The 21,081-nt window shown below is 43.1% G+C and overlaps 2 protein-coding genes and 1 long non-coding RNA gene across 14 annotated transcripts in view; 2 read left to right on the forward strand and 1 right to left on the reverse strand.

Annotated features, from left to right (window-relative positions):
* The window catches only part of ATE1 (arginyltransferase 1), a 160,257-nt gene extending 146,649 nt beyond the window's left edge, over positions 1-13,608 (reverse strand). For 4 of the 10 annotated variants that reach the window (XM_070470310.1, XM_020910787.2, XM_020910780.2 and 1 more), the window contains exons 1-3: positions 7,558-7,717; positions 5,053-5,116; positions 2,243-2,305 (exon numbers count right to left, since the gene is read on the reverse strand). In XM_070470310.1, coding sequence (XP_070326411.1) covers positions 2,243-2,305; positions 5,053-5,116; positions 7,558-7,663 — 233 coding nt within the window. In that variant the 5' untranslated portion in view covers positions 7,664-7,717. Of the gene's footprint in view, positions 1-2,242; positions 2,306-5,052; positions 5,117-7,113; positions 7,180-7,557; positions 7,718-8,050; positions 8,228-13,525 lie in introns of those variants that run through there. The other 6 variants (XM_020910804.2, XM_020910793.2, XM_020910812.2 and 3 more) reach the window with 5 other exon arrangements.
* LOC139035984 (uncharacterized) lies at positions 8,153-10,290 on the forward strand. The gene is made up of 2 exons (XR_011488656.1): positions 8,153-8,240; positions 10,011-10,290. It is a non-coding gene; the product is annotated as an uncharacterized lncRNA (long non-coding RNA).
* LOC110148719 (putative uncharacterized protein ZNRD1-AS1) lies at positions 13,554-19,595 on the forward strand. Of its 3 annotated transcripts, none has more exons than XM_020910864.2 (3): positions 13,554-14,265; positions 15,377-15,452; positions 17,436-19,595. In XM_020910864.2, exons 1-3 carry the CDS (start codon positions 14,045-14,047, stop codon positions 18,225-18,227), a joined length of 1,089 nt encoding a protein of 362 aa, XP_020766523.2. In that variant the 5' UTR covers positions 13,554-14,044; the 3' UTR covers positions 18,228-19,595. The 3 variants fall into 3 exon arrangements, with proteins under 3 accessions (XP_020766523.2, XP_020766529.2, XP_070326413.1); XM_020910870.2 differs by having other exon boundaries at positions 13,569-14,265; positions 17,487-19,595; XM_070470312.1 differs by having other exon boundaries at positions 13,638-14,269.
* Positions 19,596-21,081: the final 1,486 nt, after the last annotated feature.

Below are 21,081 nucleotides of genomic sequence, written 5' to 3' on the forward strand. Positions count from 1 at the left end.
TATATAAAAATGAAAGTGAAAGTTGTTCAGTCCTGTCCGACTCTTTGCAGCCCCATGGACTGTAGCCTGCCAGGCTCCTCTGTCCATGGAATTTTCCAGGCAAGAATACTGCAGTGGGAAGCCATTCCCTGAACCCTGGTCTCCTGCATTGCGGGCAGATTCTTTTCCACCTGAGCTACCACTGAAGCATAAGCATGTTACTTAAAGACATAGAGATGAAAAAACAAAAGAATCAGTTAAAACGTTTGAAAGTGACTGCAATGAGAAACAGAAAATAGGAATTGGAGGGGAGGGGAGTGGTTCAGAGGACTGCCATTTTGCAAAATAAGCTTTACGGGAACTATTTGATTCTTTAAAGTGTTAGCAAATATGATATTAATAAAAATTAAAATCGAAAAAATAATTCATAGACAGGGAAGTTCATCCTCACTTTTATTCACATACTGGACAGGCCCTAGCATCTGCCTAACAAAAATCAAAGTTACAGGCTAGACCACACTGCATTTACCTAAGGCCTCACTGCACAACTACTATAGTAAACAGCAAAACAACCCAAAGAATATGCAAAACGACTCCAAAAAAATCAACATGTAAAAATGAAGTTGTATAAGGAATAACAATTTAGGAAATTTCTTTTTTTAATTTGGCTGCACTAGGTATTAGCTGTGACACTCAGGATCTTTTGTTGCAGCATGTGGGATTAGGTTCCCTGACCACGGATCAAACTGGGGCCCCCTGCATTGGGAGCTTGGAATCTTAGGCACTGGATCACCAGGGAGGTCCCTTCAGGAAATGTTTGATCCCATGTAAAATTATAAAATGCAAAAAAAAAAAAAAAAAAAATCACACTTTGTAATTACTTTGTCTTGCAATGTTCATTGAGTCCCTTTTCATAAAAGCAACACACCTGAAACAGTGCTTTGTATGAGACAGGAGCCCAATAAATTGTAGATGCTTTTATCTTTTTCTGTAACCCACTGAAACGGGCCTTTTCTGAATAGAGATTCTCGAGGTTCAGGCCAATCAACTTCAGACTTATTTCAAAAGAATCCTAACCATAATCCAATGAGAAACTGTTATCTGAAGGAAAATGATTTCTGTCTTTGAAGACATTACCACTTCATAAAGGCTAAAGCTGAAAGAGATACTTTGTCACAATTTTACACTAAATGAGATGTTGTGAGCAAACTAGGTAGTTATCTTTTTTCTTTATCATACCAGTACCTTGACCAGTTAGAAAAGAGACAGGATTAACCAGGAATCAGTGAATTTTGAAAGTCAGTGATCACCCTAAAATTAGTATGTTCAATGTTACATTATTTTTGTCTATATGTTCCCCGTTTTGTTCTGTTATCAAATTCTCACTAGAGTCTACAACCTCAAAACACGTTAAGAGTAACTAAGGGACAGATGTGACGGCCCACCAAGCATGATGGGACACCACTGTGTTGCTTTATCTAGAGTATACATATAGGTTGAAACTGTAGACATGCTCTCCACAATGTTAACAAACTTTCCTTATTTTTCCTACCAGAAGATGGGGAAGAGGGAGGGGAAAGAGAAGAGGAAGGGGGAGGGGAAGAAGATAATGAGGGAGAAGAGGAGGGACCTTCCTAATCAGAGAAGAAGGGAAAAATCCTCCCATGTTAGGGTGGAGTAAGAGGGGGCACAACAGAAACAGAAAATATTAAGAAAAACCAAGCAAACACTCTGTAGGAAACCAGACTTTTTAGTTTGGGTTTTCCAGTGATGACTAGGCTCTAAACAGATGCAGGTTAAGTGCCAGCCTCCTCTTCCTTATTCCTTATACAGGATTCTGCAGCACTGTCTGAATGAAACCACTGTCAAATAATACACAAGAGCATTGGAATTGTTGCTGCTGTTGTTGTTCAGTCGCTAAATCATGCACAACTCTTAGCGACCCCAAGCTAAAGTGATAAAAATTTGATATCTAAAAGTAATTTAAGTATTTGCCAATATTCTCCCAATATTTCATGTATTATTGATTAGATTGCTAAATAGTATATTTTATATCACATTAATATTTGTATCTGAACTAATCATATTATTAAAAGCTACCAATCAGCATATGAATATAGCATCAGTATACAGAAAAAACTTGTCTGCTCTTCTTTATAAAGAATGTCTACCTAGAACAGAAATACACTTGAAAAAGCAGAATTCTACTAAAAAATTATATATAACCTTCATATTAATAGAATATATTAATCAAAATTCTTACCTTATGGTGTACTGAGGACAACATGTTTGATTCATGACAGGTTTGTACACATATTTCCCGCTTCTAAAATTATAGAATAGTTTTGTTAATTTCATACACATTTCTCATAGGCAGCAAAGTGGATTGGTACAGGAGCACAAAATTAATTAAGGTAAAAATCTAATCAATAGTATAAAAATACTGAGGCTGAGTTACTCTTCACAAGCTAAATGATCTTACATGGTGTGTAATCCAAGGACCAGAGTCCAGGTTTTCCTTTCCCAAACCTTGACATATGTACTCCACAACTGATCACCTCGGTTACCCTCTCATCAAGCATCTGCAATCCCTTCCATGCCTCCATCCACTGCCCACCCTTGATACTGATGCATGCTGCTGCCTACGACATCCACACGTGGGGGTTCCACAGGCACCAGCATGACGGACTCCCAAGCCAATCTGATCCTTTCCAAGATTTCTGGATCTCAGCTGATGCAGAGCCATGGCACTACAAGATCAAATTTTTTCCAGATTTGCATATGCCCTAATCCAACCTGACTGGTGTTCTTATCACAAAAGGAAATTGGACATAAAAAGAACCATCAGGGCTTCCCTAGGGGCTCAGTGATAAAGAATCCTCCTGCCAATGCAGGAGACATGGATTCGATCCCTGATCCGGGAAGATCCCACATGCCAGGAGCAACTAAGCCCACACGCCACAACTACTGAGTCTCTGCTCTGGAGCCGGAGCCCAACTACTGAGGGCTGAGGGCCTCAGGGCCTGGGCGCCACAGGGGACGTCGCCACCGTGAGAAGCCAGGCACTGTGGCAAGAGAGCTGCCCCTGACCACCGCAACGACAGACCCAGCACAGCCAAAAATAAACAGATGAGTGTTCTAAAAAGACACACTAAACAAAACAGCAGATACACACACAGAAAGGACCACGTGAGGAAACAGCAAAAACGCAACCAGGTGTAAGGCAAGGAGAGAAGGAAGCCTCAGGACAAACCAACGCTGTGAACACCTGGATTCTGGACTTCCAGCCTACTGAACCATGAGAAAATACATTTCTCTCGCTCCAGCAGCCCAAACTGTAGTGTTCTGTTACGGCAGTCCTAGCAAACACACAGGAGTTCAGTTCCCAAGCCGAAAACCTGGGAGTCTTCCTAGGCTCTCCCCTCCCGTGCACCTCCATTTGCTGCCAGCAAGCGTTCTACTTCCAAAACGTCTCGTGAGTCTGTCCCCTCCGATCCAGCTCCTAACCTACAGTCACCGCTACTGACTAGGACAGCAGCTCCTCACCACCTCACACCTGGACACTGCAGTAATCTCTGGGACTCATTTTCCTGCCTTCAGAATCACTCCCTCAGACACCTCTCTGCTATCTGAATCATCATTTCCAGATCTCAAATTCCATCACTTTTCTCTCTGACACAAAAGCCTTCAATAGCTCCCCTGTACCATTAATAAAAAAAAAAACAAAAACTAAATCTCCTTATCATGGCACACAAAGTCCTGCCACATCTGACCTACATCTATCCACATTTTGGGCCTCATTCTTATGTTTAAGGAAAGCTATGAAGTTTCATTTGCTGGGCTCAATCCATGTCCTCTGGGCAGCAGTGGTACACGGCACTTAATACTGCTCATATTTACACAAGGAGCCTTGCCTAATAGTTATGCTAAAATCATCTACTCAAAAATAGCTGCCAATAAAACATGGCCATCAAAGGCAAGGTGTGGACCTAAGGAAATCCTGATGCAAATAAACCAACTGTAAAAGAAAATTTTTTGAGATGAGCAGAAAATCTCAAAACTAGGTAACAGGTGACATCAAATTATCACTAAATTGGAAAGTATGGTAATGATATTGAGCATATGTTAAGAAAGAGAAAAAAATCCTTCTCTCTTAGAAACACATATTTAGTACAAGTATAATGACATGATATCTGAAATTTGTTTTAAATAATTTTGTGGGAGGAGGGGAGCGGGGAATATCTCATCCCACTGAAGCTGCTATAACAAAATACCATAGACTGAGTGGCTTATAAACAACAGAAATGTATTCCTGGTAGTTCTGGGGGCTGGGAAGTCCAAGATCAAGGTGCCAACAGAAATGTCGTCGAGTGAAGACAAGCTTTCTGGTTCATCTTTTCTACATATCCTCACGTGGCAGAAGGGGCAAGGGAACTCTCTGTGGTCTCTTCTATAAAGGCACTAGAATCCCATTCATGATCCCATCCATCTTCATAACCTAATCACCTTCCAAAGGCCCTACCTCCATATAGGACTTAACATATGAACTCAGGGGGAGACACATTCAGTCCATTGAAGGGAGCAAGGAAAACTGATGAAACGATTGGCAAAATGTTAACAACTGCTGATGCCTGGTGATTAGTACATGAAGTTCATTACAATGTTCTCTCTACATCTGTGAAATTTTCCTAATAAATATCCTTAAAGTGAAAGTCGCTCAGTCGTGTCCAACTCTCTGTGACCCTATGGACTATAGCCCGCCAGGCTCCTCTGTCCATGGAATTCTCCAGGCAAGGATACTGGAATGGGTTGCCATTTCCTTTTCCAGGGGATCTTCCCAACCCAGGGATCGAATCCAGGTCTCCCACATTGCGGGTGGGTTCTTTACCATCTGAGCCACCAAGGAAGCCCAACATCCTTAAAAGGAGAAAACAATCTGTACATACAAAATGTAATAAAAATTTTATTAAACCTATTTCCAGCAACAGGAAGACATTTAAAAGGCAAATAATATGTTTCAATTATAAGAAAAACCTGAGTACCCAGAAGGAACTTTACACTAAGGACATTTACCTTCGCCATCCTCGGTCTATGAGATCCTGATAATCCTGCACAGTCATTGAATGTGCCCACATGCCTGAAAAATAAGTGCCATGTTCATAACAACAGGTGGTATTTTTACTTTTCTATATTCAAAGCATTATTTTTAAAATGTGAATATGGAAGCAAAAAAATCCAGCTCACACTGGAGAAATCAAAGTCTGCATATACTTAGTACTTTTTAGTTTAAAACAATACACAACACAAATGAAGGACATGATGTATTTAATCTTAATTTTAAAAATAAAACACAGAAAGTGATCACATGCACTTAAGGATTGGTCAACAGTTTCTGTGACATCATAAATTTAAGATCTCACTGCAAATTACATTGTACCTTTAAGCCATAACAATGACCCCAATAATTTAATAAGCTGGTCTCTTCAGAAGAATTAAAAAGAAAATGTTTTCTTGTGCATATAAATTCTCCTTATTTTGTTTACAGCATAGTCTTACACACTGAAAATAAGACAGAAGTATACATACAGCAATATTCCTTTTAAACATAAAAAAATGAAAGTAATCCAAATGCTTTTGAACACAAAAGTGATTACAGAGACTAATTTGTTATCAACAGGATGAAAAAATTATGCAACCATGAAAAAAATGAAGATTATGAGAAAAAACTGAATTAATGGTAAAGAAAGTTGGATTTTACTCTTGTAAACAATAAACTGCATCAAAAGTACATAAAGACAGAGATAGGCTTTATAGAACAGAATGTAAAGAGAAAAGCAAGGGCATAAATACAACAGAAATGTCAGAAGCCTGGGTGGCGCTCACTGACACTAAGTTACTCTATGAGGCTTAATTTCCTCATCTGTAAAATGGGAATAATAAAACCTTCCTACCTAATAGGTGGAGTGCCCTATAGTAAAGATTACTATTAAAATTAAAAACAAGATGATAGAACTGATAGAAATTTACAGGTATCTCTTTAGATGAAAAGGTTGAAAGTAGGTTCTTTCCACAAAACTAAACAAAGGACATCTATATTAATTGACTTTCTTTTACTAAAATTACTAGGAAAATAGTTAAGGACCTAATATTAATTTTGGACATGTATAACACAAATTATGTTACATATGGGATTCCCTGGTAGCTCAGCTGGTAAAGAACCCGCCTGCAATTCAAGAAATCTGGGTTTGATCCTGGATTGGGAAAATCCCCTGGAGAAGGGAATGGCTATCCACTCCAGTTCAATATTCTGGCCAGGAGAAGTCCATGGACTGTATTTTTATAACATATAATAAATCTACATTATAATATAAATTTCTTACATATGTATTATAATCGTAACACTAAAATTTGAAACAGAGAAGAGAAAAAAACCTCTAATACCCTAAGGCAGTCACTGTCACCCTACGGGTTTTTTCCCTCCCTGGGCTGTAATCATCTCACCCAGTATTTGCATCCTTCTTATTTCCTCCGTTTAACCCAAGACTATAAATTTTTTTCACTTAACTCATCTTCTTAACTGTCGCTAACGACTGCGTTATACTACATTCTACCGCCTCTCACCCACAAGAAAATAAACATTTTTACTTAATGAATACAGGGACACACCATCATCGCCCAAATCACTGCCCCAGGACAGGACAATTTTTTTTTTTAATAAGGAAACCACCCAAATTTAAGCCTCCATGGATATCCCATTTCCGACAATGATAGATTATTCTTTAAAATAAGTGCATATACTTTTGCCAAAGCATGACACTGCAAGAAATAAACATGACGTTCTGTTTACAAACGAACAAAAATTCTTCGGGAAGAAACTTGAATCACGGGAGGGGGCACTGTAGGCTGGCTCTGTCGTGGTCACCGAGGTGGGTGGAGAAATGACAACAAGCACCTGGTACCATTTTCAAGCCCAATAGTACGAACAGGGGCCCCTCGCAAGCAGCGGCTACCGTCAGTTTCTTATATATTTCTCCAGGGACATTTTATTCACGTATATCCACTCACGTGTTTTACACACACACACACACACACACACACACACACACACACACACTCTGTCTACACAGACAGTACCCGACACTCATCGTTCCTCAGCCTCGAGTCTTGCGCTGACCACCGGGAACACCCCGACAACAGCATCTGAAATCACAGGTCAGCCAGACAGGCGTGTACTTAACGGTCTCCCACTGATGACGGACACCTGTTTCCACACTTGGCTCCTGCGAGACGCAAATTATCTCGCAAGTCCGACCGCGGGTGTGAAAAATGAGCCTCTAGAAGCTTCCCTGCTCCATCAGGGGTGAGGTCCATCTTCAAATTCTGACAGCCACGGCACTCAGGGAGAACCGCGTTCCGCATTCGCTCCACGAAGGCCGGACGGCGCAGGGGCTACGCCTGGGCCGCTGCGAGGACACCACCCTCCAGCCACTCGGCCCGAGACGCCGCGACCCCCCGAGGACACCCGCCCGCCGCCGAGCTACCGGCTCCCTTCCCCGCCCACCAGCCCGGCCCGCTCACCATTGGAGCGACTGCCCGACTCGTTCTTGCAGTAGCCGCAGCGATAGAAGTCCTCGCCCTCGAAATATTCCACGATGCTGGGCGAAAGCGCAGCCCAGGACGCCATGGCCCCGGCCCCTCAAACGAGGCACGGCCCAACCCAACCCCACCGCCGACGCCGCCACCCCACAATGCACCGCGCCGCCCGGGCGCCAGCAGGCCTAGCCTCGCCGAGAGCGTCCTCGGCGCTGAAGCCGCCTGCGCCATCTTGACCGAGGGCAGCCTTCCGCTATTTCCGCTCTTTCTCCGAAAGAGACCGCCATCTTCGGTAAGAGTGAGACCGAGAGACTATGAAAGGCAACGGTCTGGGAAGAAACGCGTGGGGAAGGGAAGCGGGAGCTGGGGACTGGGCCTGGGTGCTCCCCCCCGCGAGGGCCTAGCCTGAAGCGCGACGGGCGTTGTGGGGGTTTGTTCGCGAGGCAGCCGCGCAGACCCCGTTGGACGGACCACTCACCACAGGACGCTTTGCCCTCCTCGGAGTCGCAGTAGCCGCAGCGGTAGCCGGCTTTGAGTCCCTTGTACTCCACCATCGAGGCCATGGCTGCCTCTAGGTTCGCGCGGGCCGGCCACGCCTCTCGACGCCCCGGGGCCGACCTCTGCGGAGCGCGGGGGCCCACGGCGGGGAGGAGTGGAGAGCGAAGCAGGTGCGATGGGTCCCAGCGCCTAGGGGCCCCCCGTCGGTGTTGGGTCCAGGGGTCTCCCAGGATGAGCGTGGATTGTAGCGGTGCCCACCCCCGGGGACCCCGAGTCCGGGACCCCAAGTTCAAGCCAGCCCTTTGCAATTACTCCATCGCTGATCCTTCCCACAACTGCACGTTGTCAGCCTCAGTTGACACATAAGGAAACTGAGGAACAGGGGTTGTGATCACTATTTCTAGATCCTGCAGATCTCAGGTTAAAAGTTAACATCTCAGACTGTCCTCGCCAATTCTAGCGTCTTCCAAACCAACAGGTACTTAGTAAATATCCCCTAGGTTGGAGTATACATGTAGGTGTTCTGTGGATTGGCAGGGTAGGTGAATTGAACTCTTCCCTCTTTTAAAGAAGACAGATGTCAGAGCCAGTTGCTGTCTTGTCCCCAGTGCTGCCGTATCTTGCAATTTTCAAACAGAAGGTGAAAGTCAGATTTTTTTTTCCCTTAGTACAGCTATTAAATGTTATTTTAAAAGAACTTTTTAACTGTACAGGCCAAACACAGCATGTATAAAAGCTGAATTCAGTGCACAGGTCTCCAGTTTGCAACCACTATTTTAAAGGGGATTTTTCAAACAGTAACAGTCCAGAAGTAAAGTATAAGAATGAGTGACTGCCTTCAACTAAGTAGTATTCCTTAATCTTTAACTCTGTATAGGCAAATAATTTAAACCAGTCTGTCCTTATGTTTTCCCCCTGTTGGCAATAAAGTTGGTCATCTTTTTACAGTGTTTAAAAAGGTGAAATCATGAAACTTGGAGAAACAGGTAAACTTTTGAAGTCAGTTTCAACATTCTTGACCCCAAGGCCCACTGTGCTGGCTATGTGCCTGTTAAGAGGTCATATTGCTGTTACATTGCTAAGCATCACCTGTGCCTCACACAATGAGAAAAAAAAAAAGCCTAAGGATAGCTGTGTAGTTGCAGGAAGACCCTAGCTTTATCCAGCTTCTCCAACTCCTTAGATTTAAAGGCTACTTGCTAGATCTCAGTACCCATGTTCTTAAAGACAGACCTTGTCCATTTTATTACAGCAAAGTGATTATTTCTTGCCCTTTCTGGACAACAAAGGAAACGAAGGCCAGAGCGGCCATATGACTTGCCCAAGATCATACAACTAGTAAAAGACAAATAGGAGGAAAAGGTGATTTTAAAAAATTAATTGAAGAAGAAAAGAGATCGACAAATACTAGGTTTGGACTTGTGTCACACAACAGACCTGGGTTCAATCCCTGGGTCGGGAGGATCCCCTGAAGGATGAAATGGCCCACTCCAGTACTCTTGCCTGGAAAATTCCATGGAATTGCAAAGAGTCAGACACGATTGAGCAACTTCACTAGACACAAAGTTTTCATCCTTCAGGCCCCAATGAGAAAAATAATGCAAAGTTTCATATCTTGGGGCAGAGGTTTGGGGAGTTGGAAGAGGGCACTATTAGAATGTCCTTTTATTTATGAAACTGCCAATTATAGATAGTTGTCTTTGTTTTTAACTTTCATACTTGACAATAAATTGCTGGCAACACTAGCATGTTTGGTTCCATTAACAGTTTATATAAACTGAGTGTGAAATTGAGTTTATGAAACTTAAGAGTGAGGTTTGACCCTTGGCACTAATGACGTGAAGGACTCTGCATGGTGATAGACCCATGATTCTTGCATTAAATTGAAATGTGGGACTTCCCTGGTGGTCCAGTGGTTAAGAATCCACCTGCCTGTGCAGGGCACACAGTTTCAGTCCTTCATCCACATGCCATGGGGCAGCTAAGCCCATGTGCTCTCTAGAGCCCGAGAGCTACTGAAGCCTGCGTGCCCTCGAGTCCATGCTCTGCAACAGGAGAAACCACTGCAGTGAGAAGCCTGTGCACCACAACTGGAGAGGAACCACTGCTCTCCACAGCTGGAGGAAGCCCTTGTGCAGCAGCAGAGACCCAGCACAGCCAAAATAAAAGCTAAATGATTTAACTGAAATTTTAAAAAATAAATGTGTTTCTTTGAATAAAGTGTTGTTGAGTAGACAGCAAGTTTGGGAGGGGTGTGCAGTGAAATACAGAGGGACATGCCAGGAAAGAGCTGTGCTATGAGCAGAGGCGAGGAGCTAGGTATGAGCACCAAGCGTCTCAGGGAAGGGTGGAGTCCTAGAGACACTCCTCTGTGGGGCACTCACTGCCAGGAGACCTAAGGTTAGACTCCTTCCCTCCTCTTCTAGACGTTTCCGCTCCAGTCAGTTTTCTTGCCTGGAGAATCCCATGGACAGAGGAGCCTGGCAGGCTACAGTCCCTGGGGTTACACAGTCAGACACGACTGAAGTAACTTAGCATACATGCACGTATGCACTGGTAACCACTAGCCACATGTCCCTACTGAGCACCTAAAATGTGGGTAGTGTGACAGGGAAACAACTTTTATTTAAATTTATTTGGATTTTTAAATTGAGGCAGTACAGACAAGCAGGATAAATGCTAAAAACCTGCATGTAGGCATATCATGTTCAAACTGCAGAATCTTCAAAACAAATTCTCAAAGACAAAAAGAAATCCTTTTAAAAGCCAGAGAGAGGAAAAATTTTTATCTATAGAGGAGCAAGGATAAGAATTACATCAGTCTTCTTGTTAGAAACCATGCAAGCAAGAAGAAAGGGAAGTGAAATATTTCAAGTATTGAAAGGAAAAGAACCACCAGCCTAGAATTCTGTTTCCAGCAAAATTATCCTTCAAATGTGAAAAAGAAGACTTTCTCAAAGAAAAATGGAGGGGATTTGTCACCACTAGATCTGATATGCAAGAAATGTTTAAGAAATTCCCCAGAAAGACAGAAAATAATATAGGTCAGAAACTCAGACCTACTTTTAAAAGAAAAGCATTAGAGAAGGAATAAATGGAGAGGTAAAATCAATTTTTAATCTTTCAAAATCTTATTTGATCTGACAGATAACAGATTTTTTAGTTAAAATAATAATACAGGGTGCAAGCTTATAGATAAGTGAAATGAATGATAGCCGTGTTTTAAGGGATAGGAAGCAGGAACTACGAGGGCTCCCCTCATAGCTTAGTCGGTAAAGAATCCACCTGCAGTGCAAGAGACCAGGGTTCGATTCCTGGGTCAGGAAGATCCCCTGGAGAGGGAAATGGCAACCCACTCCAGTATTCCTGCCTGGAGAATCCCATTGACAGAGGAGGCTGGTGGGCTATAGTCCATGGAGTCACAAGAGTTGGACATGACTTAGTGACTAAACCACCACCAGGTAGGAACTGTGAATACTGTTATAAAAAGGTACCTGAAATGCCTGTATAGTAGCTATTTGAAAAAGAACTTGGATTAGTTGTAAATATATCCTGCAAACTCAATGACAACCATTTAAAAAAGCAAACAAAATATAATTGTTATGCTAAGAGAGGAGAAAAAAAATAGAATCATAAAATGTTTAATTAATACCAGATATGGCAAAATACTACAAGGATGACAAGGCAAGATATGACAGAGGATGAGATGGTTGGATGGCATAACTGACTTGATGGACATGAGTTTGAGCAAGCTCTGGGAGTTGGTGATAGACAAGAAAGCCTGGCGTGCAGTCAGGATGGCTGCTATCCAAAAGTCTACAAGCAATAAATGCTGGAGAGGGTGTGGAGAAAAGGGAACCCTCTTACACTGTTGGTGGGAATGCAAATTAGTACAGCCACTATGGAAAACAGTGTGGAGATTTCTTAAAAAGCTGGAAATAGAACTGCCATATGACCCAGCAATCCCACTTCTGGGCATACACACCAAGGAAACCAGATCTGAAAGAGACACGTGCACCCCAATGTTCATCGCAGCTCTGTTTATAATAGCCAGGACATGGAAGCAACCCAGATGCCCATCAGCAGACGAATGGATGAGGAAGCTGTGGTACATATACACCATGGAATATTACTCAGCCATTAAAAAGAATTCATTTGAATCAGTTCTAATGAGATGGATGAAACTGGAGCCCATTATACAGAGCAAAGTAAGCCAGAAAGATAAAGACCATTACAGTATACTAACACATATATATGGACTTTAGAAAGATGGTAATGATAACCCTATATGCAAAACAGAAAAAGAGACTCAGATATATAGAACAGACTTGTGGACTCTGGGAGAAGGCAAGGGTGGGATGTTTCAAGAGAACAGCATTGAAACATGTATATTATCTAGGGTGAAACAGATCACCAGCCCAGATTGGGTGCATGAGACAAGTGCTCGGGCCTGGTGCACTGGGAAGACCCAGAAGGATCGGGTGGAGAGGGAGGTGGGAGGGGGGGACTGGGATGGGGAATACATATAAATCCATGGCTGATTCATTTCAATGTATGACAAAAACTACTGTAATGATGTAAAGTAATTAGCCTATAAAAAAAAAATCAAAATTTAAAAAAATTAAAAAAAAAAAGAAAGCCTGGCATGCTGCAGTCCATGAGGTTGCAAAATCTGATAGAACTGAGCAGCTGAACTGAAGGCAGAGTAAGAGTGGAGGACAAAAGTAACGTAAAGCAAGAGCAACAAGTGGAACACCGCAACAAATATGGTAGATACTAATCCAGTTATATCAGTGATCACTTTAAACACCAGTGGTCTAAATAGAACAGTTAAAAAAGACTATTGGACTGGATAAAAAATGAGACCCAACAATGTTTACAGGAAATGCCAAAACACAGATTAAAGGGACACGGAAAGATAAACAGTAATAAAATACTTTCATGACTTGATGTTTGAAATTCTTTGATTATTTTTTGAGCATCAAATACCCATATTTACTTTTTTAACTCATTTACTACTGATTGAGTTGGAGGCTATGGTTTCAAGCACATCTCTACAAACAGCACGTTTTAGAAGTGGTAGGTTTTATTTCTACTGAACAAACAAAAAGCCAGGTTGTAATTAATCACTGTATTTTCTCCTTTTCACTTTTTTTTTTTAAAGAACTAGAGAGGTCATAATGGGCTCCACGAGGACTTTGTTTGAATGGATGCCGCTTGCATGTATGGTGAAGGGTATCCTGATGTGACTATGCAGAGTCATTTTCATTAATGTTATTTCAACATTGGTGCCTTTTTTGCTTCTTCAGTGACCAGTTATGAACATATTAATAATTAAATAGTATATGACTAGAAGTATATTAAACAGTATCAGAGCTCAAAACTTCATTGCAGGAACAGTATTTAGGTGAGTGACAGCCAGCTAAGTAATAATGAGACCGCGCCACTTACCCACCTTTGCACTTGTCCAACCTCCTCCTGCTGCTGTGAGTGTGCCTACAGTATCCACTCCAGGGTTCTCCACCGACTCCACAATTCCATTTCTATGGAAGGTACACAATATATATTCCAAAAGGAGAAAGAAGCTCTTGTTGCCTCAAAAGATGCTTTCTCTAACTGCCCTAAACTGGGACACTTCTCTGTGTAAAACACAGGCCCTTCTACTTTCTGTCTGTGGCCATTTAGCCCAGCTCTCCCTAAAGCTCATGTCCTGCCAAGCAGACGCTGTCTCCACCTGCCACCTCACAGTAGTTTCAATCTAGGATAGTGATGACACACAAAAAAAGCTTGTGACTGCTTCTGGTTGCCCTAGAAATCGGACCAAGGCATCCTGAAGGATCAACAGTAGGTAGCTGAAAAGTCTGCAAGAGGGCCAGAAACTTTAATGGCTGGAAAACAGGACTTTGCAGAATTGAGAATGGGAGATTAGAGCTGAGAGAAGAGGACACCAAGAGAAGAAGAGTGAAGAGCAGAGATGTTGCTTGTAAAGCTGGCGATTGATAGGGCAATGGCTGAGGCAAAAGACACCAAAGATAAACAGCCTGGTGCCCTAGGAACAACGGAAGTAACCAGGGATGCTCAGAGGAGAAGGTACAATGGGGGGCTGCGGAAGGAGCAGCTGGCAGTGCAGACCCAACCCTCACAGCCTCCTTTGGTGACCGACTCAGAATGGTTGGCTCTGAATGCAGAAGAACAGTAGGTATTACTGTCCTTACTTTTTGAGTAAAAGCAGGAGAGTATCATTTGTGTGGGGATGGGTGCAGCACAGGAAAGAAGACATGGTCTGGAGTCACACAGACACATCCCACCTCTGAAACAAACCATGGGACCTTTAATGGTCACTGAACCTCTCTTCACCTCAGTCCACTTGGCCATGAAATGGGGGATAATAAGGCTGTTTGGAAGACTAAGTAAAGGAATCTATTTGCATTCTTAGTACAATGCCTAGAGTGTGATAAACTCTAAAATGTTGTTATGGAAATAGTATAAGAATTGCTTAAGAAAGAAAAAATTGAAAACAGAAATGAGTCTTTGAGAAGTTAAATAGCAAATAGTGTTTTTTTTTTCTAGTTCTGCGTTATAAAATCCTTCTCTTTTGCTAAGAGAAGTCAGAGAAACAATATTTACAACCCAGATTGCTAAACAGAGAACCCTGTTTGCTAAGTGAGCAGGTTAAGAAACAGGTTTTAAGGATGCCTAAATGTGATTGTGCTCTATCATCAGTGGTAAATGTCTCTGCTTTATTTTTCTGCACTAAATTAAAAACAACCCTTTCTTGCTGTCAGGTTGTTTTATTATCTATTTAAACTGTAAATCTTTCACAAGATTAATGAAATGTTATAGTTAGGTAGCTGTTATTAGAAATTAATGATAGCTTATAGATTAAATTTATTGTTCATCACCTCATGCATAAGTGAACTTAAAATGGACTTAACAACTTTGAAAACTCAACTTCTCATCAGAGGCAAGTTCTCTGTTCTACTAACAATATACACAAACCATGGTTTGGGGAAGTTGAAATCGTAACTCAGCCTCTCTCCAGTGGTAAATGTACTGTTGACAGCTTCAGCCTCAGACACAATTTGGTTCTTTGTTTATGCTTTTACCAAAGAGCATTTCTTCCTTGATTCAAGGAAAGAAAAAATTTAAACATATCGTAGAGCCTTGCCTATTGACACACAGAAACACCTTTTGCTACATGTTAAAAGTGAATCCCCAAATCACTTCACATTACCATTCATACCAGAGCATGTTTCCCAAGACCTTCCTCCAAGTCCTAGTATAATTTCTCTTTTTGCTCTTCTAGATTGGCCTGGGCCAAAAATATTCAAGACCCTCGGATTGCAGTAGGTTCCCACTCCCCATTAGAAAAGAAGATTAAGGTGAGGAAATGTATTTACCATGAACATTGGAGCCAGTCATAGAATCATAAAAATGTACCACCCAGGTAAAAAGGGCCCAGGTAATTCAAGGGAGCATGCTTTGCTTGTACTGTTTGATTCATTGAGCACCGGTGGTGCTGGCTGGACAGCAATGAAGAAAATAAACACTCTGCCCTCATAAGGGCTTAGTCTAGTGAGGGATGCGGACATTAAACAGATAGTGGCAGCAGATTGTGAGAAGTGTCATGAAAGGAATTTTATTTTATTTGAATGAGTTTATAGGTCTGAAGGAGTGACCCTTAGGCTAAAACCTAAAAACTATAACATATACACATGTACCCCAGTCAGAGTTGCTATATTTTGTGTCTGAGAGTATATGAAGAAAGAACAACTGGAAAGAGTCCGATGGGAAAGCTTCTGTGGACAGAGGAGTCAGTGTGGCTGCAGCAGAGGGAGCAGGGCGTCGCCTGAGGACCTGTTCAGAGCCGTGATCAGAGAGCAGTTTACGAGGCCACCCTGGAGCTGGTGATTTTTCTCCCAAAGCAGTGAGATGCTCTCCCAGGTTTCTGTGCAGGAAAAGTGGTGTGTTCAGATTTATGTAACACAGAGATCAAGCTGGTCTGATGGGGCTGGAGACAGAGGGAGAGAAGTGGATTCAGGGAAGCTAATCAGAGGCTGCTGCCCTCTAGGGTGGGGGCATTTTGAAGTTAGAAGGGACAGGACTGAGAGGGGAAGACTGAAGGAAGCACTGTGGGGGAAGAGACGCGTGGGGCTGTGAAGTAGGCAGTATCCAGGTGAAGCGGAGGTGAGCTCCGAGCAGCCTGTGTGCCCCGACGGTCTCGCTCACCCCTCACTCCCACTCCAGTGCCAGACGCACGGTACATCACTCATTGAATAATCAAGACTGTCTGTCTTGGTCCAAGGAAGCGCGAATGTGACTGTTCTCTGTCCTAAGTAGAGTTTCTCTGCTACACTTTGCTCCATTACATGTAGAAGGCAATCAGTGAAGCAGGTGGAGGGGGTGGCCATGAGGTAGGAAGAGGATGAGGGACCACTCGGTTACTTGGGGACTTTTGGCTAAGGGCTGGAGTAGCGCAGGGGTCCAGCGTAGCCTTAGTCAGATGCCCTCGGCTACAGCCTGGAAGTAAAGTATTCCAAGGAGGAGAGCGTGGTCCCCTCTGGAGAATGCTGCTGAGAGGCTCACGTGACAGCCACAAAAACAAGATCACTGGTGACCCAGACGAGGGGGTGGGGAGAGGGTGGAAGCCAAACTTAAGCGGTAACTGCTTCAAGTTACACAGTGAAGGGGAGCAAAAGAGGGGACGGGCAGTAGAGGAAGCATTTTCCTCTTTTTGTTTGAAGATGATATATACGAAGGCATAATTTTATGCTGATGGATTGATCCAGTAGACAGGAAATTTTGAAGCAGGGAAGGGAATTTGATCGTTGTAAACTGAAGTTCTCGAAGCTCAACAAACGGAGGTGGAAGAACTGACGTTTATTTTTTTGCCTGCACGCGGGCTTCCTCTAGTTGCGGTGAGCAGGGGCTACTCTTGTTGCAGTGCACAGACCTCTCGTTGTGGTGGCTTCTCTTGTTGCACAGCACAGGCTCTAGGGTGCCCAGGCTTAGCTGCCCTACAGCATGCGGGGTCTTCCAAGACCAGGGATCGAACCTGTGTCCCCTGCATTGGCAAACAGATTCATAACCACTGGACCACCAGCGAAGTCCCAGAACTGGCTTTTGATAGGTGAAAGGGCAGGAGGCAGAGTCCAAGATAGATGCATGGGGTTGTTCCTGCAGTGGGAGGAGTTCCTGAGGGCCTGCTTCTGGTTTTTCAAGGATGTAAGGGAATGCAGGGGGAGGGGAGGGGAGGGGTCTTGAAGAGGAAGACAGGAAGCAGTTACAAGACCCTAACTGGGACATAGTGTGAGGGTGCCAGGCAGGGCTAATGGCTAACTGAGAACTGTGTCAATTCTGTTTAGATAATAAAGGACAGCCAACTTAAAAGAGTTCTAATACTTCCCTTTGACAAGAGTTTAGGTGGTGTCCATTCTTCAGAGGTGAGGAAATTGTTAGCCGAAAAGACTCAACAGGAGAATGAAAGACTTGATCAACTTAAGGCCATGTCTTTTGACTTTCGGTTTGCCCAAGCAGAGGCATACTACTATCAACACTACCAGGAAATGCTGGAAGAAGCATGCAAACACAAAATGGTTCCAGAAGGGGAAATTAAAACAGAGGAAAAGGAAAGGAGACCACACAATGAAAAAAAAGAAGATGCTAAAAAATGGCACTATCTAGTGCCCGAGAGAGAGCTGAACCAGATACAGAAACACATATACCGAGCTGAACAAGCCAGAGGCCTCAGAGACCACAATTATCAACTGCTCCCTCAAAGCATCTCAGATGAAATTCCTTCCCACAAAGTATTAAACCAGAAGAAGGATGAAAACACTGAAAACATCCAGAAAACACACAAAATTAAGGCCAAGCAGTACAGGGTGGCCTGGGCAAAGAAACAGATAAAGGGACATCAAGAGCGAATGATTCTAGGGAGAGAACTTACGGAGAAAAGAAATAGTCAACGAGTTGCTCAAAAAATACCTGCACAAGCTCCCCCTTTCTTGAAACCTCAAGTGAAGAAAAAGGAAGTAAAAGAATATGAATGGGTCACCACCTATCCCATTGTCCAGCCTTATGCGGAAGCACTTTTAGAAGTGACCGTTCTGATGGAAAAGTCCAAAAAAGAGGGTAAAATTGGAAAACCACTCTGAAGAGAGCTCTTGAGTATACCATCATTTTTGAGAAGTCAACTACAAAAACATAAAGTTTAAATTATTTTCTAGATTATTGTATTTCTTTTTCAGGTGAGCATACCTTCATAGATGTTGGTGCAGTAAAATCTAATATCTTCTAATATTGTTCCTAAATGCATGGCACTGAAAAAAAAAAAAAAAGAGGTTAAACCACAAGCTCAGCATTCCCAATGTTGCAGCTCTCTGTATAGCTAACCCAAAACCTTGTGAATTAAAATCCCCACCATTTTATTTTATCTCAGTTCTGTAGCAGGCATTCCAGCAGAGCTCAGCTGGGCCATTTTTCTGCCCCCATGTAGCACCACTGGCAGTGCTTGGAAACGTTCAGGTGATGGCTAGACTAGTCCGTATGTCCCAGATGGCTTAGCATGGATAGCTAGAAGGCTGAACCTAGCTGGTCCCTCTCCCTGGCTTCCCTCCCCAGGTAGTTTAAGGGCCATGTAGTAGTTGGACTTATTACCTGGTGATTCAGGGCTCCAAGAGGCCTGTCAAATGCTACAAAGTCTTCTTATGACCTAGCCCCAGAAGTCCCAGAACATCACTTCTGCTTATCCTCCTAATCAAAGAAGCCACCAAGATCAGCCTACATTCAAAGGGGGAGAAGCAGACTTTTTGTCTCAAAAAAACATGGGCTTATTTCAACCTACCACCCCAAACCTCTAAAAAAGTCTATCACACACCTCTATCCTTTATTATACTTTTCATTTTTCTTTTATGTGAACACTACTCATAGGAACAAATATTTTTATACAAAGAAACCTGCATTTCCACAGCTTCTGCATTGATCTTAACTAAAGAACCTTGGCTCCCTCTCTAGACACAGAGTGTAAAAGTTAGAATTATAATGCAGACAACACACTGTCTTGTGTTTTCCAATGCACCTAAAATTTAACTGGACATCATGTACCTGGGCCCAGGGCTTCCCTGATGGCTCGTTGGTAAAGAGTTTGCCTGCCAACGAAGGGACATGGGTTCAGTCCCATGGAGCCCAGCGGGCTAGTCCGTGGGGTCACAAAAGAGTTGGACATGACTTAGCGACTAAACAACAACCACCTGCGTCTAAGCCTTAGACCTGCCCAGAGACTCGAGAACATAGCCCCTTAAGGGGCTTGCGTCTATTGGGGAAGAGAACAGCAGATGAAATAAAACAAAGCTATGTCCAAGTCTACGGTATAAAAAGGTACACTGACCATAAGGACGAGAGGAGGGTGGCAGTTGGTGGGGGATGTGGGGTCTGAGAATGCATTTTGGATGACAACTCCTTGGGCAGTCAGAACAGGAAAAACTCAACACTGATGCCGGCCTCCTGCCGGCCACCATCAGCACAGGAATGAGGCACAGGCTTATTCAGTTCCCGGTGGGGGGGCGGGGGGGGGGACTTCACTGGAAGCAAACAGCCTGAGGAGCCCAGAGTAACTGAGGAAGGCGCAATGTGCTTTTAGAACACCGCGTCCTAGAGCAACGGTGCCCAGCCTTTTTGGCACCAGGGACTGGTTTAACAGAAGACAGTTTTCCACAAGCCCAGGGGACGGCAAGCAGGAAGGTGTCAGGATGATGCAAATGTATTTACATTTATTGTGCACTTTACTTCTATTATTGTTACATCAGCTTCACTTCAGATCACCAGGCATGAGATCCCAGAGGCTGGGGACTCCTGTTCCAGAGGAAAAGGGGTTTGGGGGATGTTACATGAGTTTTTGAGAACATATTAGTTTTGTTTTTTTCCCCTCTCTTCAGAGAGTTAAAGAATTAAGTGGCTGATAATCTCCCTGTTCAGATAACTTCTGTTGATAATTTTTTTAAAAATAACAATAAAGTACATGGAAAACTCAACTACAGAAAGATACAAAATGCAAAGGAACAGTTGGTAACCACTTTTAGGATTCTTTTTTTTTTTTTTTTTACTTTTAGGATTCTTAATGACTAGAGTCTGAAACAAGTAGAACGCAGATGGAGGAAAAATTGACTCTAAACACACATGCTTGAAGAAAATAAAATGTTAAGACCATATGTGATGTGATTGGATTTATGCAAAATGTCCAGAATAGGCAAATTTATGAAGATAAGAGATAGACAGATTTATAGACAGTGCAGTTAGTGGTTGGATAGGGCTGAGGGTTTAGAGTGGATGGAGGTGGGCAGTGACTACTACTGGGTTGTGGGAACAAAAATGTTCTAAAACCAGATTGCAGTGATGGTTGCACAACCCTGCAGGTGGACTAAAAAACAACGAATTACACATTTTAAATGGGTGAACAGTATGATATGTAAAATATATCTCAGTAAAGCTGTTTTACCAAAATGAAAGCAACACCAAGAATTCAGAGAGGAGGAAGGAAGCCTGGAAATGCAGGTAAAAGGCCTGATCCTCTGAGGCTTTGAACATTGGTAAAGAGCTCAGGGTATCAAGTCTCGAAGGCAGTGGGGAAAAAACTGAGACACTGACAAGTGGTCTTGAAGACATGGAAGAGATCTGAAGGACAAACAGGAAGTGGGGACACAGACGGGAGCCTGTAGCAGAAAGCTGGGCAAGATGCAGAGAATCAAGAGGCCAGAGGGGGATTAGGGACCAATGAAGGCAGAGCCTGTGGGGGTAAAAAAGAAGAGAAACCCTAGGTTTCTTTCTGATTAGTACAAGTGCCATCCAGGGATTACATGGACAATAAATTTGGGAGCTGTTTTCAGTTCAGTTTAGTCGCTCAGTCGTGTCTGACTCTTTGCGACCCCATGGACTGCAGCACACCAGGCCTCCCTGTCCATCACCAACTCCCGAAGTTTACTCAAATTCATGTCCATTGAATCGGTGATGCCA

This window comes from Odocoileus virginianus, chromosome 7 (assembly GCF_023699985.2).
Source record: "Odocoileus virginianus isolate 20LAN1187 ecotype Illinois chromosome 7, Ovbor_1.2, whole genome shotgun sequence".
In the NCBI taxonomy this organism is placed as follows: Eukaryota; Metazoa; Chordata; class Mammalia; order Artiodactyla; family Cervidae; genus Odocoileus; species Odocoileus virginianus.